This window comes from Sorex fumeus, unplaced genomic scaffold, assembly GCF_029834395.1.
Source record: "Sorex fumeus unplaced genomic scaffold, SorFum_2.1 ptg000010l, whole genome shotgun sequence".
NCBI classification, from domain to species: Eukaryota; Metazoa; Chordata; class Mammalia; order Eulipotyphla; family Soricidae; genus Sorex; species Sorex fumeus.
This window is the reverse complement of record NW_026606067.1, coordinates 35,600,450-35,617,950: the sequence shown is the minus strand read 5'-3', so window position 1 is coordinate 35,617,950 and position 17,501 is coordinate 35,600,450. Positions and strand designations below refer to the sequence as shown.

Below are 17,501 nucleotides of genomic sequence, written 5' to 3'. Positions count from 1 at the left end.
ACATTGTCTTCGTGAGATTCATTTGTAGTCAGACCTTTCCATACTCATGGTCGAAGTCATTTGTGCCGCTTGGCTAATGTTTGGTGTTATTAGAACGATGTCATCAGCGAAGCAGTGGTTGTGTAGTTCCTGACATCTATCTTCACTCCCATTCCTTCCCATTCCAGTCCATTCCCATGACATTCTTGAGGGTGGCACTAAAGAGTTTTGGTGAAATAGTATCACCCTGCCACACCCGTTTCTTTACGTCAATGATCACTTCCTTGTAGAATGGAGATTCTGGTAGTGAATCCTCAATACAGCTCACAGAGGATCCTGATGTATTGAGTTTGAACACCCTGTTTGGCTAGGGTTTCGATGACCGCTTCCATCTCAACAGAATCAAAGGCGTTCTTTAAATCAATGAACATTAGACACAGAGGCATCTTGAACTCCCGAAAAACCTCAGTGAGCCTGGTTACCGTGTGGATATGGTCAATTGTGCTGAATCCTTTTTGAAACCTTTTTACTTTAAAAAAAAAAAAGTAAACTAATAGTTACCCAGCAAAAATGCTGATCTAATATGCTATGCATTATAGCTGCTCTCTCCTTGCCATAAATCCATTTCTAAACTTTATAGAATGAATATCTGTCTTTTAGCTTTTTTGTGCTTTATTCCTAAAATTAAGAATCCCTTGAGAGCTATCTTAAAATCAGTCAGAGTATCTGGTAGATTGTTCAGAATACAAGACTGTATTCTGAATACAAGCCTTCTAAATTAAATATTAAAGGATATTAAAGACTATTTCAACACATAGCTTGAAAGGTGATCCAAACCAAAAGTTCTCCTGTCCATAATAAATTTGTATATAAAGAAATTTAAGCATATACACATTGGATATTTTTTGCCTTTTGTGGATAATTTTGCCTTCTATCAGACTCAGAGATGCAGTTTTATACTTTAAAATGACCACTTCTGTTAATCTAGACTTTTTCTGTCATTTTCTAATTTTTATTTGTTCATTCATGGATTACCTTTGAGTTTTCACTCCTAATTAAATGTGTACTATTTATACCACACACATCCTTCAATTTGTCTGCTTTCTTATTTATCTTTCCTTGAGGTATATTATCTCTTGACTTTTATTTTCCTTAACTGAATTAAATGGAGCATTAAAAACATTAATTTCAATCTTTCTTGATTTTTGCCTTAAACCCCTGTTGTTTTTACATGGTTAGCAGACAGCCTGGCAAGATAATATTTTAGTCTAGAATTCTGTAATACCTAATATTTACAATTTATTCCTGCTCTTGCATATCAGATAAAGATTTTAGCAGATTAAAGTTTGGGTTGTCTTTGGTGCTTTTTTGCCTGTTTCCTTTTTTTTTCCCATTACAGGGAAGTTGCAATATAAACAGATTTAACTTAAGCAGTAACTTTAGAATTCAACCCTCCCAGGGAAAAGAGACCCCAACTGTACTCTTCATTGTCTGTGCCACTGTTAAACAACCAAGGCTGCTTCTCACACTGCAAATTGTTTTCATCTGCCAGTAAACGTTTCTTTATTGCTTAGAAAGCTTCTGCATCTGGGGCTGGAGATAGAGAACAAGGAGTAGTACTTGCCTCTCAAGAGCCCACCTCTCTTTAGAGTTTTCTTTTTGTCTTGGGGGCCATGCCTGGCTGTGCTCAGGGCTTACTTGTGGCTCTGTGCTCGGGAGTCACTCTTGGTAGGCTCAGGGAAACATATGCCAGGTAGATGCCCTGCCTGCTGTACTGTCACTTTGCCCTCCAACACAGGTTTGATCCCCAGTATCCCATGTGGTCCCCCAAGCACTGCCAGAAGTAATTCATGGATGCTCAGCCAGTAGTCACCGCTGGCTCTTCGGCTTGAGTTATTGGAATGCTCCAGAAAATGTGACCTAAGCAATTAAATCTCATATAATAAGAAATTTATTTGTTTTGCCTTCCTCCATCCCCCTTTTTTGTTGGTGCCGGAATGAAACTGCACCTCACACACTCAAGGCATCTGTTCTACTGCTGAGTCATATCCCTGCACCCCTATTGAAGAATACTAAGAATACTAAACCCTAACTCTAATGGCCTAGTGATTTCTGGGTTTTGATTCATCCTTTAATATTGGAGAATGTCTATACCTCTGTAGCCATCATGTCCTATATAATATCTATTTGAAAGCTACTTTTTCTGCTGTGCTGTTGTGTGTGTGTGTGTGTGTGTGTGTTTCTCATCAAAGAGAAATGTAACATTCCCATTAACCCCATATATAATTCATCATGTATTTTCTTATTTGTTATTGTGTTTGTTGTGCTGTAGTAGAGTAGGGAGTCTGGGAAAGCAGGTAGAGAAAAGTCAAGACACTGAATCTTTCAACAGTATGAAGGAGATGCAAATTAATGGCTATTGACCCTGCACCTCTAGGAGGAAAAAAAGAGAAAAGAAGGAGAAAAGGAGGAATGGAGGGCAGGAGGTAGTGAGAGAATAAAAAAAGATGGATGGGGGAGAGATTGAGAGAGAGAAAGAGACAGAAACAGAGAAAGAGAGACAGAGATAGATTTTTTCTCTGTAATGAAAACTCTTTTCCATGAGAAGTTGTCCATAGTCTACTAGAAGAACTTTTGGATCACATACCATAGTTGAAGATGACGATAGCCTTGTGCTAAAATTGTTCTAATAACACAGTCAGAACTTTATAGTTTCTTTAAATCCTTTTTTGTGTGTGTGTGTGATTTCAGGTTGAGTCCAGAAATCTTTCTGAAGCGCCCAGTTGTTGAGGGAAATCGCTGGCGATTGGACTGTATTCTTAAACGAAAAGCAGTAAGTAATTTCTGAACAAATACTGAAATAATTTCTCTACTTTTTTGTGTTACTTCATATACTACTTAAAATATTTTCCTTGGGAATTTGGCAAAAAAAGCCATAATATCTACTAATTCAGAATCATTTGGTTCGGATTTGTTTTTTCTATTCATATTGAGTGTATAAATATTTTAAACTAATTTACAGGATGAATTCTATTAGTGGCTTTAATTTTTATGTTTTTACCCACTTATGGGCAGTTAATCTTCTAGGCAAAACAATTGAAATAAAATTTTGTTATCAACTAATAAATATTGAAATAAAATCTAGCACTCATTTTATTTATTGTTCTATCATTTGAGCAGAGGAAACTGTGATCCTGAGAATAATATCCCCCAGATGAGGCCAAGCTGATATTAGAGAATATAACAAAGTATTAAATATTTTTATTATATAATTATAGGAAGAGTTCACAGTAAACATATTTCCTTGTGTAATATAGATTTTGTCTACCAGATACATTCATTTCATTATAAAATTAAAGAAATTAATCAGTATAGCTTATCAACAACTGATTTAACCCATTTTTCTTCAAATTTTTTATTTATTTGACCTTTAACCAAGGTTGAATTATATTGAAAACGGTCACGGTCACGGTCACGGTCCTCCCGTTGTTCATCGATTTGCTCGAGCGGGCCCAGTAACGTCTCCATCGTGAGACTTCTTGTTACTGTGTTTGGCATATCGAATACGTCATGGGTAGCTTGCCAGGCTCTGCCGTGCGGGCGAGATACTCTCGGTAGCTTGCCGGGCTCTCCTAGAGGGGCAGAGGAATCGAACTCAGGTTGGCCATGTTGACTGCGTGCAAGGCAAACGCCCTACCGCTGTGCTATCGCTCCAGCCCATATATTTTTATATTAACATGTCTAAATTAGGGGATATTTTGTGTACCATTATGTCCAAATTCGAGAATAGCTTTCTTACTACTATTTAAGTCATTTTTTTATCTGTAGATAAGAACTCTTTAAATTTATAGATCATAAGTAATTGGAAGTAGTGCTTTTCTGTTTCTTATAACCTTCACTCATTTCTTCTTTCCTGTCCTCCATTCATCTTTTCTGATCTCTTTTTACACTCACCTAACCCTTCTTTCATTGTATTTCCCCCACAGCTTTAGAATTTCAATGTCATATCTTACTCCATGTAATGTAGTAAAATAATTTGATCACTAGTCCATCATGTTTTGCACATAGTGTCATTGTATTGCCTAGTCAATTCATTGATTGTCTCATCAGAAATTCCATCCACAGACTGGATATTCTAGTTCCAAAAGGCTTAATCACTTAATCACTTAACTTCCCATTAGTCGTCGATTTGCTCGAGCGGGCGCCAGTAACGTCTCCATTTGTCCCTGTCGCGTGCTAGTGTAGCCCAATGGCATCTGTTCGCTCCGGGAACATGAAGGGCCTCAAACCGATCGTTCATGATCTTGACGAAGAAGTCTGACCATCTGGAAGGTGGGCAGCCATGCGGTCTTTTGACATCCCGTGGAATCCAGTCGGTAACAGCTCTAGTCCAGCGGTCGTCTTTAAATCTCATTACGTGACAAGCCCATATGATTTTTGACACCTTGGCAAATGAGACAGCGTCCCTGATTCTTGATCATCGACAGATGTCAGAACTCTGGATTCTTTCTCTCATTTGAGTAAAACGTGATATTCCAAGCATAGCTCTTTCAATTCTTCTTTAGGAGACCTGAATAGCGTTCTCATCCTGTTTGCGTAGGGCCCAAGTCTCTGAGGCATATGTTAATGCAGGAAGAAGAGTGGAATCAAAGAGATGTGCCCCGAGCCGGAGGTTCTTCGTCCTCTTAGTTATTTCTTCGATGTTCTTGAAGGCGTTCCAAGCCGCTCTCTTCCTCCTGCGCAGCTTGGGTGCCAGGTCATTTGTCATGTTGACCTCTCGACCTAGGTACACATAGCTGTTGCATTCAGAGATGGTCGTTCCATTGAGAGCGAATGGGGCATCAGGAACGAGGCTGTTTCTCATAAACATTGTCTTCGTAAGATTCAGCTGTAGTCCTACCTTTCCACACTCACGGTCAAAGTCGGCCAGCATTTGTGCCGCTTGGCTGATGTTTGGTGTTATTAAAACAATGTCATCAGCAAAGCGGAGGTGGTGTAATTGCCGACCATCTAACTTCACTCCCATTCCTTCCCATTCCAGTCGTCGCATGATGTTCTCAAGGGTGGCACTGAAGAGTTTCGGTGAAATGGTATCACCCTGCCGAACCCCTCTCTTGACATCAATGATCACTTCTTTGTAGAATGGTGAGATCCTGGTAGTGAATCCGCAATACAGCTTACGGAGGATCCTGATGTATTGGGCTTGAATGCCCTGATTGGCTAGGGCTTCAATGACCGCTTCCTTCTCAACAGAATCAAAGGCCTTCTTTAAATCAATGAACGTTAAACAGAGCGGCATCTTGAACTCCCGAGAAACCTCAATGAGCTTGGTTATCGTGTGGATATGGTCAATGGTGCTGAATCCTTTGCGGAACCCGGCTTGCTCGCATGGTTGTCCTTCATCTAGTGTTCTGCCAATCCTATTTAGGATGACTTGAGTGAAAAACTTGTAGATGACATACAATAGGCAGATCGGGCGATAGTTGCCAATGTCATGGATGTCTCCCTTCTTGAACAGTAGTACGGTCCTGCTGGTTTTCCATTGGGATGGAACCTTGCATTCAGACAGGTAGCATGTGAAGAGCCGAGCCAGTGTATTGATGAGTGCTGACGGCAGGTTCTTCAGGTGTTCAGGTCTGACCTTGTCTGGGCCAGGTGCTGTTCGTTTCTTTACCAATGAAATGGCGTGTCAGATTTCGGAAGGGAGAACATTGGGAATGACATATCCATCCTGTGGAATTTGGTATGTCGGCAAGTGGACATGGCTATCAAAGAGATTTGAGTAGAAGTCATGGATAATCCTCTCCATTGCCGTTCTGGAGGATGTGATGGATCCATCAGGACGTCGGAGGGCAGTCATCTTGGTCTTGTAGTTGGCGAAGAACAGGCAGGCGTTACGAATACTTCTCCCAGCTTCTGCCGCATCTACCAGCACTTCTGCTCTTCTCTCTTTGAGGTCTTCCTTGATCGCATCTCTGCACTGCTTTGCAAGCTCGGACATTAGCTTGCGGTTGCCTGAGGCATGCGCCAAACCACGCTGGCGAATAAGCTCAAAAGTTTTCGAAGACAGGCATTTTTTTGTGGCTATCTCTCTCTTGGCGTTCCTCGCACATTCATGGAGGTGCTGAACCAGTATATCGTATTCTTCATCAATGTTATCAACAATGGCATCTTCCCATGTTGCCGCAATAGTGCCAAAGAGCTCCCAGTTGGTGGTCGTTCTGGGAGTTCTCTTTATAAACTTTGCAGCCCTTTCTCCCCGCTCTGTGAAGTAGAATTTTGCACGAAGGAGACGGTGGTCCGATCCCGTTCGGAATTTTGGGACAACAGCGACATCGGTCAGGCAAAACCGTCGATTGAATATGGACACAGATTCTCTGCTTGCTCCCACCAACCACAGTTGACAAAGGGATTCTAATCAGGAGCCCCACCCTACCCTGCCCTGTCTGCTTCCACCAACCACCCAGGGATCGAATTGCGCACAGAAGACCCACCCTTCCCCTACCGGGACCAGATAAATACCCCACTGGCAGACACTATGGACACTACTTCCACTACCCAGCCGCCACCACACTCCAGGATGCTTTCCGGACACATCATAAGACACTAAACACCCATTTTCTGGAATTGTCGTACCATATTTGATAGGGTTCAAATATGGTAACACCTACGAGGGCGATTAGAGGTCGCCCCCAAAGCCTCTATCCCTCTCAGAAAGACTGGAAAGCTACGGAGAGTATTCCGCCCGCACGGAAGAGCCTGGCAAGCTATCTGTTGTGTATTTGATATGCCAAAACCAGTAACTACAACTGGTCTCCTCCACCTGACCCTGAAGGCTTCACCGACATAGCAGCACTGAGAAGGATGAGAAAGGAGAGGCTGATAAAATCTCAAGGCCGAACTAGGCTGCCACAATGAAGGAACACAAAAATGATCGTCTGTACTTTCAATGCACGTACGCTAGCATCAGATGCATCCATCGAGGACCTGATGGTACAAGCTCGAATGATCAAGTACGACATCATTGGTCTGACCAAGACAAGAAGGCACGAATCTCACCATGCTGTTTTCGACACTGGAGAAGAATTGTTCCTCGAAACATGCGATAAAAGAGGTGTCGAAGGTGTCAGTGTCCTTGTGAACACAAACTTGGCCATGAGCATTGATTCATTCGAATGCCTAACAACCGGAATCGGACGTTTACATTTGAATAGATGTGGCTCACTGCCTGCAGTTTCTATCTTCGTTGTCTACGCACCAACATCTCATTATGATGAAAGAGAAATTGAGAAGTTCTACATGGAGCTGGAGAAGTTCTATAAAGAAGACCACACCTTCTACAAGATCATTGTGGGTGATTTTAATGCCAAGATAGGACCGAGAAGATCAGCTGAAGAACTTCACATCGGGACCCATGGCCTAGAATGGAACGAACAGGGTAAGAGACTGTCTGAGTTCATCATGTTGACCAAGACCATCCATGGTAACTCACAGCTCCAGAAGGCAGAATCTAAACGTTGGATATGGGAGTCTCCCGGTGGACGATTCCACAACTAAATAGACCACATCATATTCCAAAAGACATTATTTGCATATTTATTAAATAAGTCAGCATGTAGCTAGTGAGAATTCCCTATGAACCACTTGTGCTGCATTGGTTAAGGGTGTCACCTGCATTGAGAGGTGTCCAGCCCTGCTTATGGAGTTCTTGGTGTAGCACTTATGTTTGGCTCAGTCCTAGGATATGGGTTTGCTAGCACAAATTCCTGAATCTTTACTAACCTTCACTTTATGCCTTCCAGGTTTCTCTCTGTGAAATGATAACTCTCCCATTCTCCTCAAGATTCTATTTTAATAAGTTTCTCTAGTCTTACCTATCAGTCTACAGTCATCCTCCTCTCAGTTCTTAATTAATACTTTACTATTTTATTTTTTAATCAGCGTGCATTTGTTGAATTCTATTGGCAAAACACTTGGATAATAATATAGCGTATGTGTAATAAGAGGCACAGTCCTATTGAAGCAAGTTAAAGATCTGCACAGGAGTCTACTGAGTCTTGAAACAATATCTTGACCAAGGAGAAAAGCATATGGTGTATCAGCTGGGACAGCCTCTCAAAGTAACCAAAATTTAGGGCATTATAGATAGATAAACAATTTTTAAACATCAGGAAGTAGTCTCTAGGTTTAAGCAAATGTGCTGCGGAACTGTTCTGTTGTTGTCTTTGTTTGGTTATTATTTTTATCTGTTTAGCGGCCACATCCAGAAGTGTTCAGAGATTAACTTCTGGCTCTGTGCTCAGGGATAACCCTTGGTGGTGCTCAGGAGACCATAGCTATGTCAGGGACTGAATCAAAAGCAAATCTTGTACAAGGCAAACGGCTTAACTCCTATCCTATCTCTTCAGCTGCCCAAAGAATCCTTGTGGAGGCAGAAATTTGGATGTTTGTCAGTTGCAATGAGGTGATGGGCTGATTATGCCCGAGTTTTACCCTATCTGGAAAGGGTGCAGTGGCTTTGTGAACCAAGTCTGAGGTTGGGACTGTATGGAAGACAATAGGACTCTGTGGGGAGGTATGGTGGGTGGAGGGAAATCTGGTCTAAATGATGTGTGGGAGAGCATATTTGGTAATGGGAGTACACGACTTTGGTATGAGGTGCCCACAGGATATGTAAGTAAGCTCTAGACAGCTGGAAAATGCCTTCAGAGGGCTCGAGCAGGAGATTGGCATGTGCTTATGCATTCCTTTCAATGTACCCATCTACTTTCTTTTTCTATAATATCTTGACCTTTTTTTTTCTTTAATTGCCCACAAACCCTGGTGAGATGCCAGGGGAGCAGCAAGGCCAAATAAATCTGACTGTCTGATAATTGTGCTTCGTTTCAATTTTATTCACTTTCTGAATCTAGTAATTTTTAAATTGCTTATAGTGATTTAAATTTTTCCTAAGGAATTGGTAATACTATTAAATATTAATTTCTCAGTGGTACATTTCATATAATCTAGCTGTACACCATTATTATTTTGTCATGAATTTTTAACCTCATATCATTCCAGATTGACATTTCAAATGCTCATAAATACTGCTGCATATAAATAATTTAGTTCCAGAAAGCCACTGTCTTCACCAAGTACAGAATTAGAAGATATATTTATTCTTGCACTAATGAGTCTCAGAGGCCCACAGGTTGATTAAAATATGTGATTTTTTTTATTAGTTTGTGCATAATTTTTAGGGATTTATTGGTGCTGCCACATATGGGAGAACAGTCCCTCTGGTAATAACCAAATTAATAGTTTCCTATTGACCTGTGATGAAATATTGTTTATGCAGAAATATATGCAAATAGTGTCATTGTAGACACTATGTGAATAAAGGCCCTCCCGTTGATCGTCGATTTGCTCGAGCGGGCCCAGTAACGTCTCCATTGGAGACTTTGTTGTTACTGTGTCTGGCATATCGAATACTCTCGGTAGCTTGCCGGACTCTCCGAGAGGGGCGGAGGAATCGAACTTGGGTCGGCCATGTTGGCCGCTTGTAAGGCAAACGCCCTACCCGCTGTGAGAAAATATTCTATGAGGAATATGTGATAAAAATATGATTATGATATATTATATGAGGAATATGTGAGAAAATATAATTACCATAATCATATCCCTGTAGTTAATTTGTATATTTTAATCTTATATATATGTGATCTGTGTAACTAAACTGGCACTAAAGAAATCTTCAAGTGTAACTTCATGGAAAGTTACATAAAAATGTTAGTTCTCATGCTAGAAATCTAATTACAGACCAGTAGGAAAAGAGATTCAGGCTTGTCAACAAAAAACAAAGATCACACCTTGTCAAAGAAAATTTAAGCAGTATCTTGAATCAAAATAGTGAGTTGGAAGATTATAGAAAAGAAGAAAATATCTTCGGGACTGAGAAGTTGGGTGAAAGAGTTAGAATGCATGCTGCCCCTACACCACATGACACCATTGAGCACTGCTGACTGTGTCCAGATATGATTTGGATATTTTTGCTCTTAAATTCCTGTACAGTGGTAGGGTGCATGCCTTGCTCAGGATGCAATATCATGTCTTAGAAAGAAAAAGCAACTCCCTAGGGGTCAGAAGACTGGTTTCAATATCATGCTAAGTGAAATGAGTCAGAAACAGAGAGACAGACATAGAAAGATTGCATTCATTTGGGGTATATAAAGTACCAAAATAGGAGACTAACATCCAAGAGTAGCCGATATCAGTACCAGGAGGATTACTCCATGACTTGGAGGCCAGCCACACATGTTAGGGGAAAGGCAGCTCAGATAGAAAAGGGACCACCAAATAAAGGGTGCTGGGAGGATCCTCCCAACATAGGAGATGCATGCTGAAAGTACACTATAGACCGAACATGATTGCCACTCAATGCCTCTTTTGCAAACCACAGCACCCAAAAGGAGAGAGAGAACAAAAGGGAATGACCTGCCACAGAGACAGGGTGGGATTGGGGGGGACGTGGGGTGGGAGGGATGCTGGGATCCGTGGTGGTGGGAAATGGGCTTTGGTGGAAGGATGGGTACTTGATCATTGTATAACTGAAACCCAAGCACAAAAATTTGTAAGTCTACAACTGTACCTCATGGTGTTTCACTAATAAAAATTTTTAAAAAAGAACTTGACCTAAAAACAATTGTTTGGGAATATTCAAAGGAATGTGATCATTGGAGAGTTTCAGCAGTTGAAGTTATAGTTTCTACTTTCTATCATTGGTCAAACATTTACATTCTCTCTTGATATGACATGTCATAAAAAGAGAAGGGAAGTAATCTTTCCTGATACTTCTATCTTAATACTCACTTGCATTTCACCCCCATGCATTGTCTTTTTTAGGAAACGTTTTAAAGTACTTGCTGATAGGAGGGCATCCAGGAAGGGTGGTGCACAAAGAGGAAAGAAAAAGCATAAAACCATAACCCACCTCCTGAGAGTTTCATCCCTTTCTGTGTTTTCTCTTGTTACAGCAACAGGGTGTGAGAATCTTCGTAATGCTCTACAAAGAGGTGGAACTTGCTCTTGGAATCAACAGTGAATACAGCAAAAGGACTTTGATGCGTCTACACCCTAACATAAAGGTATTCAGGCTCATATCACTGGACAATATTTTTCTTTATTATTCTGCACAGCAGAACCTGGCAAGCTCCCCGTGACGTATTTGATATGCCAGACACAGTAACAACAAAGTCTCCAACGGAGACGTTACTGGGCCCGCTCGAGCAAATCGATGATCAACGGGAGGGCCTTTACCTTTACCTTACCTTATTCTGTAGTAGCTCTTTAGATATATTTTCCTCTGAGCATTGGTAATTTATAGAATTACCAATGTATATTTTTTAATAAATGGCACGATGTCCTCAGAAATAAAAAAAAAACACCCATATTATAACATTGGTGGAGTCAAATAGCTTGCATTTGACTCTTACACTGATAATTTAGCCAAAAAAACATGCTTTTAATAGTTTTAATATTCAACAGTTTTAATATTGATGGTCACATCTACACTCCTCATTAATATTATTCTGGAACCTCTTAGATATGATCTTCCTGTGACAGTCCTTGAACTCTGATAACAACAAAGAAAATTGCTCCAGATTTAAAAGTGTTCCTAGTAGCACCTCATTTGAATTACTAATAAAGCAATAAACATGATGAACAATTTGGAAAGACTCTTTGATATTTTACTAAAGACCTAAATCTTATCAATAACTATTTTCCAGTCATTGTGCTGCCTTGAGACTTAATGAATTAATAAATCCCCAGCAGGCTAAAGGATGTAATAGTTGTACAAAGGGCAGTGGGAGAAAAATTTTCCCCCAGAGATTGAGTTGTTGAATGACATTACTCCTAAAAATTATTTGAATAAATAATGCACTAAATTTCTATCAAGCATATACTATGTACAAGAAATTGTATTAAGGAAAAGATCCTATCTTAATTAACATACAACAAATAAGTGTTCACAAATACTTGGGAATACAAAATTGATCATATAGTAACTATAAAAATATGTAATGAATAACTACAAATAAGGGTAATTAATTTTTTAGGTTTCTTTAGTAATCTTTGTGATTTTTATTTGATACCCCATCTAATTCTACCATTGAATGGAATACCACTAATGGGCTGGAGCGATAGCACAGCGGCAGGACGTTTGCCTTGCATGTGGCTGGCTGGCTGATCCGGGTTCGATTCCTCCGCAATTCCTCTGCCCCTCTCGGAGAGCCGGGCAAGCTACCAAGAGTATCTCGCCCGCACGGCAGAGTCTGGCAAGCTCCCCGTGAAGTATTCAGTATTCGATATGCCAAATACAGTAACAATAAAGTCTCACAACGGAGATGGTACTGGGCCTGCTCGAGCAATCGATGAACAACGGGAGGACAGTGGACAGTGGATGGAGGGAACGAAAAAGAGGAATGCATATTCATGAAAGAACACGAGCTTCTCCAGAGTGGAACAATGCAGAAAGAGAGAGAAAAGCATTTAAGGGAGAACATGGGCTTGAAAGAACAAGCCTCTTGTATGCGATCTAAGGACTTTCTACAAACAAAAGAATATTTTAAAATGATAATTGGCTTTTCTATATGTCTTTTTATGACCTAAATAAATTTGAAAATTTTACATTTTATGTAGCATAATAAAAATTATTTGACACTGATACCGCATATGGATCCTAAAACCCTGCTAGAGTAAGCCCTGAGCACAGAGCCAAGAGTAAGCTCTGCAAACTAATATGTGTGGCCTAGAATTTTTTTTTCCTTTTTTTTATTTCTTTTTTTTCATTTAATCTTTTTTTTTATTAGTGAAACACCATGAGGTACAGTTATAGACCTATAAATTTTTGTGCTTGGGTTTCAGTTATACAATGATCAAGTACCCATCCCTCCACCAGTGCCAATCCTCCCCCACCACGGGTCCTAGCATCCCTCCCACCCCCCATCCCCCCTCCCCCGTCCCACCCTGCCGCTGTGGCAGGGCATTCCCCCTTGTTCTTTCTCTCTTCTTTTGGGTACTGTGTTTTGCCAGAGAGGCATTGAGTGGCAATCATGTTTGGTCTATAGACTACTTTTAGCATGTCTCTCCCACCCTGGGAGGGTCTTCACAACACCCTTTATTTGGTGCTCTCTTCTCTATCTGAGCTTCCTTTTCACCTAGCACATGTGGCTGGCCTTCAAGTCATGGAGCAAAATTCCTGGTACTAATCTGAGCCATTCCTGGGTGTTAGTCTCCCGTTTTGTTGCTTTATGTTCCCCAGATGAATGCAATCTTTCTGTGTCTATCCCGCTCTTTCTGACTCATTTCGTTTAACATGATACTTTCCATGTAGTACCACTTGTATGTAAATTTCATAACTTCATCTTTTCTAACAGCTACATAGTACTCCATTGTGTAAATGTACCAATCCGAAAGATCAATGAAACCAAGAGCTGGTTCTTCGAGAAAATAAATAAGATAGATAAACCACTAGCAACACTCACAAAGAAACAGAGAGAGAGAGAGCCTTAATAAATCGAATCAGAAATAAGAATGGGGATATCACAACAGAAACTAAAGAAATTCAAGAGATCATCAGAGACTACTTTGAAAGTCTGTATGCCACGAAACAAGAGAACCTAGAAGAAATGGATAAATTCCTGGATTCCTATCATCTCCCAAAGCTGAATCAAGAAGATATAGAGTACTTGAATAGACCTATTCACATCAAGGAAATTGAAACTGTAATCAAAAGTCTTCCCCAAAACAAAAGCCCATATCCAGAGGGATTTACTAGCGAATTTTTCCAAACATTTAAAGAGGACCTATTGCCAGTTCTTCTCAAGCTTTTCCAGGAAATTGAAAAAACGGAAACTCTCCCAAACAGTTTCTACGAAGCCCATATCTCTCTAATACCAAAAGGAAACAAAGACACCACAAGAAAAGAAAACTACAGGCCGATATCCCTGATGAACACAGATGCGAAGATTCTCAACAAAATACTAGCCAATAGAATTCAACAACTCATCAAAAAGATCATACATCATGGCCTAGAATTTTTTTTAAAAAAGACTAAAAATCTCTAAAAATCATTTAAAAAAAGATAAACCAGACTAAATTGTAAACATTAAAAAGCAAATTAAACAGCAAAACAATGACCATAAAATAAAGAATAAAAATTTAAAAAACCCTGAAATCTCCATGCTCTCAGAGTCGGGGATGGGCAACCTCCCCCATCTCCCTGTGCTTTCAGGAGCCTGGCAGTCCCACCCACGAAATGCCTCTGGCCCCATATAGGTTCATTAACGTGCATGATCCAGAGATTCACAAATAAATTTCAGAAGGGATCAATAAGCTGCAGAGATGCCTCTGGACCCCAAAGTCACCATCCAGTTAAGAATTAAACTCCAGCAGTATCACCCTATTTAAAATTTAAATATAATTTGGAGTCAATTAACTCCCATGTTACAAAAGCATAGCATCAACTGTTGTGTCTATACAAAAAGGACATTGCTAAACCATGCAAAGGACAGAAAGGAAAGAGAAAAGCCATATAGGATCATTAGCGCCTGATAGAATTGGGGCACTGTTGTGAGAGTAACTCAATGAATCTAAACTCCCTACAAGAAGAGCAAGGACAACCCAATGTTATTCAACAATAGACAATAAAAGGGGAAAAAAAGAAATGAATTGTACAGTACAATTAAAATGAATTCCTCACATCCATTAGGATAGCTACTATGAAACAAGAAAAAGAAAGTGACAAATATTGGTTGTGTTGTAAGATTAGAAACTTTGTGTACCCTTAAAAGGAGTATAAAATGGTGCAGCTTCTGTGAAGAGAACTATATCAATTCCTGAAAATTTAAAAACAAATACATTATCACCCGGTTCTAGTTTTATGGTCACGGTCACGGTCCTCCCGTTGTTCATCGATTTGCTGGAGCGGGCCCAGTAACGTTTCCATTGGAGACTTTTTTGTTACTGTGTTTGGCATATCGAATACATCAGCGGTAGCTTGCCAGGCTCTGCCAAGCGGGTGAGATACTCTCGGTAGCTTGTCGGGCTCTTCGAGAGGGGCGGAGGAATCGACCTTGGGTTGGCCATGTTGGCCGCTTGTAAGGTAAACACCCTACCACTATGCTATTGCTCCAGCCCAGTTTTATGGTCAAAGAATTGAAAGTAGGATCTCAGAGATATATTTGTAACCATGATAAATATGCTTAGAGCAGTATTATGTGCAAGAACTTAAACATGACAAAACATACCCTACTTCAGCAGAAGAGATCTATACGTAGTACAGTGTAGTTCACACGTAGGTCGGCATTTTATTCAGCCTCAATGAGGATGAAGTTTCTTTCTTTTTTTTTTTTTTTGACTTTGTGGCCACCCATTTGGTGCTCAGGCTTACTCGTGGATCTGTGGTTAGGAGATCATTCCTGTAGAGAACAGGTGAGGCATGGCTAATAACTAAGAATGATTTCTGCTAAATACTGAGTAGAAAATAATAAATTTTCATATTTTCTTTGGTGTGTACAGAACACACTTGTGGTGAGTATTTGATTAAAAAAATGCTATTTAGGAGGAAAAACCAGACCTATTTCCATATAAATGACACATTCCTTTTTCGTATTTCTTTTTCTTTTTATGAGAGTGGGGGTGCACGCCCAGAGGTCCTCCGGGCTTACTCCAGTTCTTCGCTCAGGGCTTGGGGGGACCATTTGTGGTGCTAGAGATCAAATATGGGTCAGCTGCATGTAAGGCAAACACCCTACCTTCTGTATTATCCCTTCAGCCTCTCTTTTCTTTTTTGTTAAGGTAACATTATTAGTGAGTATGTATGATAATCTAACTTTATGGCTCTTCAAAGTATGTTACGAAGCCAGAATCACCACCACCGTATCAATATCTTTCCACCATAGTTCATTAGACACCCCTCTCCATTCTATCTCCTCTTCCCCTTCTTCTCTGGCAACCAGAGTTCTGTGGTCAGAGTTTATAGGTTTGATTTATTTTATTTATGTAGGAGTATACTGCTATTTATTCAGCCACTGATTAGCTGATTGAATTGGGCATGAACTCCACCTTACTTTTTTTTCATTTTTTATAATTTTATTTATTGAATCACTATGAGAACAGTTACAAAGCTTTCGGGCTTAAGTCTCCTTCATACAGTGAAATACCCATAGCTTCACCAATGCCCATTCTCCACCTCCAAAAACCCCAGTGTACCCCCATCCCACAGCTTCCCCCACCTGTGGGGCAGATGATTTCCACATTACTCTCTCTCTCTCTACTTTGATCATATTCAATATTTTGACACCAGACCCACCATTGTTATTTGGGATTTTACCCCAACACTTAGATCTGCTGAAAAGGCAATGGTAGACTATTTGTTTTCTATTGCTGGTAATGAATAACATATGATGTTGCGTGGCTGCAGTAGTGGCCACGTGATTTTGAAATTCTGACATTTTAACACTTAAATCTGGAGGTATTTCTGCCAAAACCTGCTGGGTTCCAAGATTTGTTCCTGAGTTTCTTGGATCATGGCCATTAAGCAGCTTGATCAGGAGCCAGAAAGGCCATTTGCAGATGGCGACTCAGGGTCTCATTGGGATGGGGAGGTAAGGGCCAGCTCCACCCCCATCCTGTGAGGCCCCGCGTGTCTCGCCACTGAGGACCCAAATCTGACTGTCTAGTGTCCTCTGGAGGATGGCAGCCACCGGGTCGCCTAGGGGGAGCAGGCGGAAGGACAACACCCTTTCCCCCCTGGGGTGGCCCGGGGACAGTAACCTACTGTGGGTCCAGATGCATTTCTGCCAAAAGCCTGTGGGTTTTGTGATTTGTTTCTGAGTCTCTGGGATCATGACCGTTAAGCAGTTTGATCAGGAACCAGAGAGGCCATGCCTTCAATTATATAGCTGAGCCCAAGGTGGTTTGTGGGTGTCTTCCCACATTCCTAACTTTTGGCCGTTTACTTTCTTGGTAAACTTTGCCCCAAGTTTTTGGGGTCTGACCAAAGGCACAGCAGCAATTTTGGGGTATCTGGAAGTCTGAAGGCACCATCAGGCTGCTGATGCACTCACCTCACAGGTACAGATTGACCTACTGGTGGCACCATACCCCCAGGTTTGTATTTTTTTAAGTTTTATTTTTATGTACTTTTTATTTTTCGAATTTTTTTTAAATGAATCACTGTAAGGTACAGTTACAGACTTACAGACTTTCATGCTTACATTTCATTCATGCAATTATCAAGTACCCATCCCTCCACCAGTGCCCATTCTCCACCACCAGTGTTCCCAGTAGCCCTCCAACCACCCCCACCCCATCCTCCCCCCTCTGTCTCTGTGACTGGTGCATTCCCCTGTACTCTCTCTCTCTCCTTTAGGGTGTTATGGTTTGCAATAGGGCTATTAAGTGGCCATCATGTTAGGTCTATAGTCTACTTTCAGCATACATTTCCCATCCCAAGTGGGCACACTTTACTTGGTGGTCCC

At 40.7% G+C, this 17,501-nt stretch overlaps 1 protein-coding gene across 2 annotated transcripts in view; it reads left to right on the top strand.

Annotated features, from left to right (window-relative positions):
• The window catches only part of PLD1 (phospholipase D1), a 226,047-nt gene that overhangs the window by 115,160 nt on the left and 93,386 nt on the right, over positions 1–17,501 (top strand). For both annotated transcript variants that reach the window (XM_056110701.1, XM_056110700.1), the window contains exons 12-13: positions 2,731–2,812; positions 10,992–11,102. In XM_056110701.1, the coding sequence (XP_055966676.1) occupies positions 2,731–2,812; positions 10,992–11,102 (193 nt within the window). The remainder of the gene's footprint in view (positions 1–2,730; positions 2,813–10,991; positions 11,103–17,501) is intronic.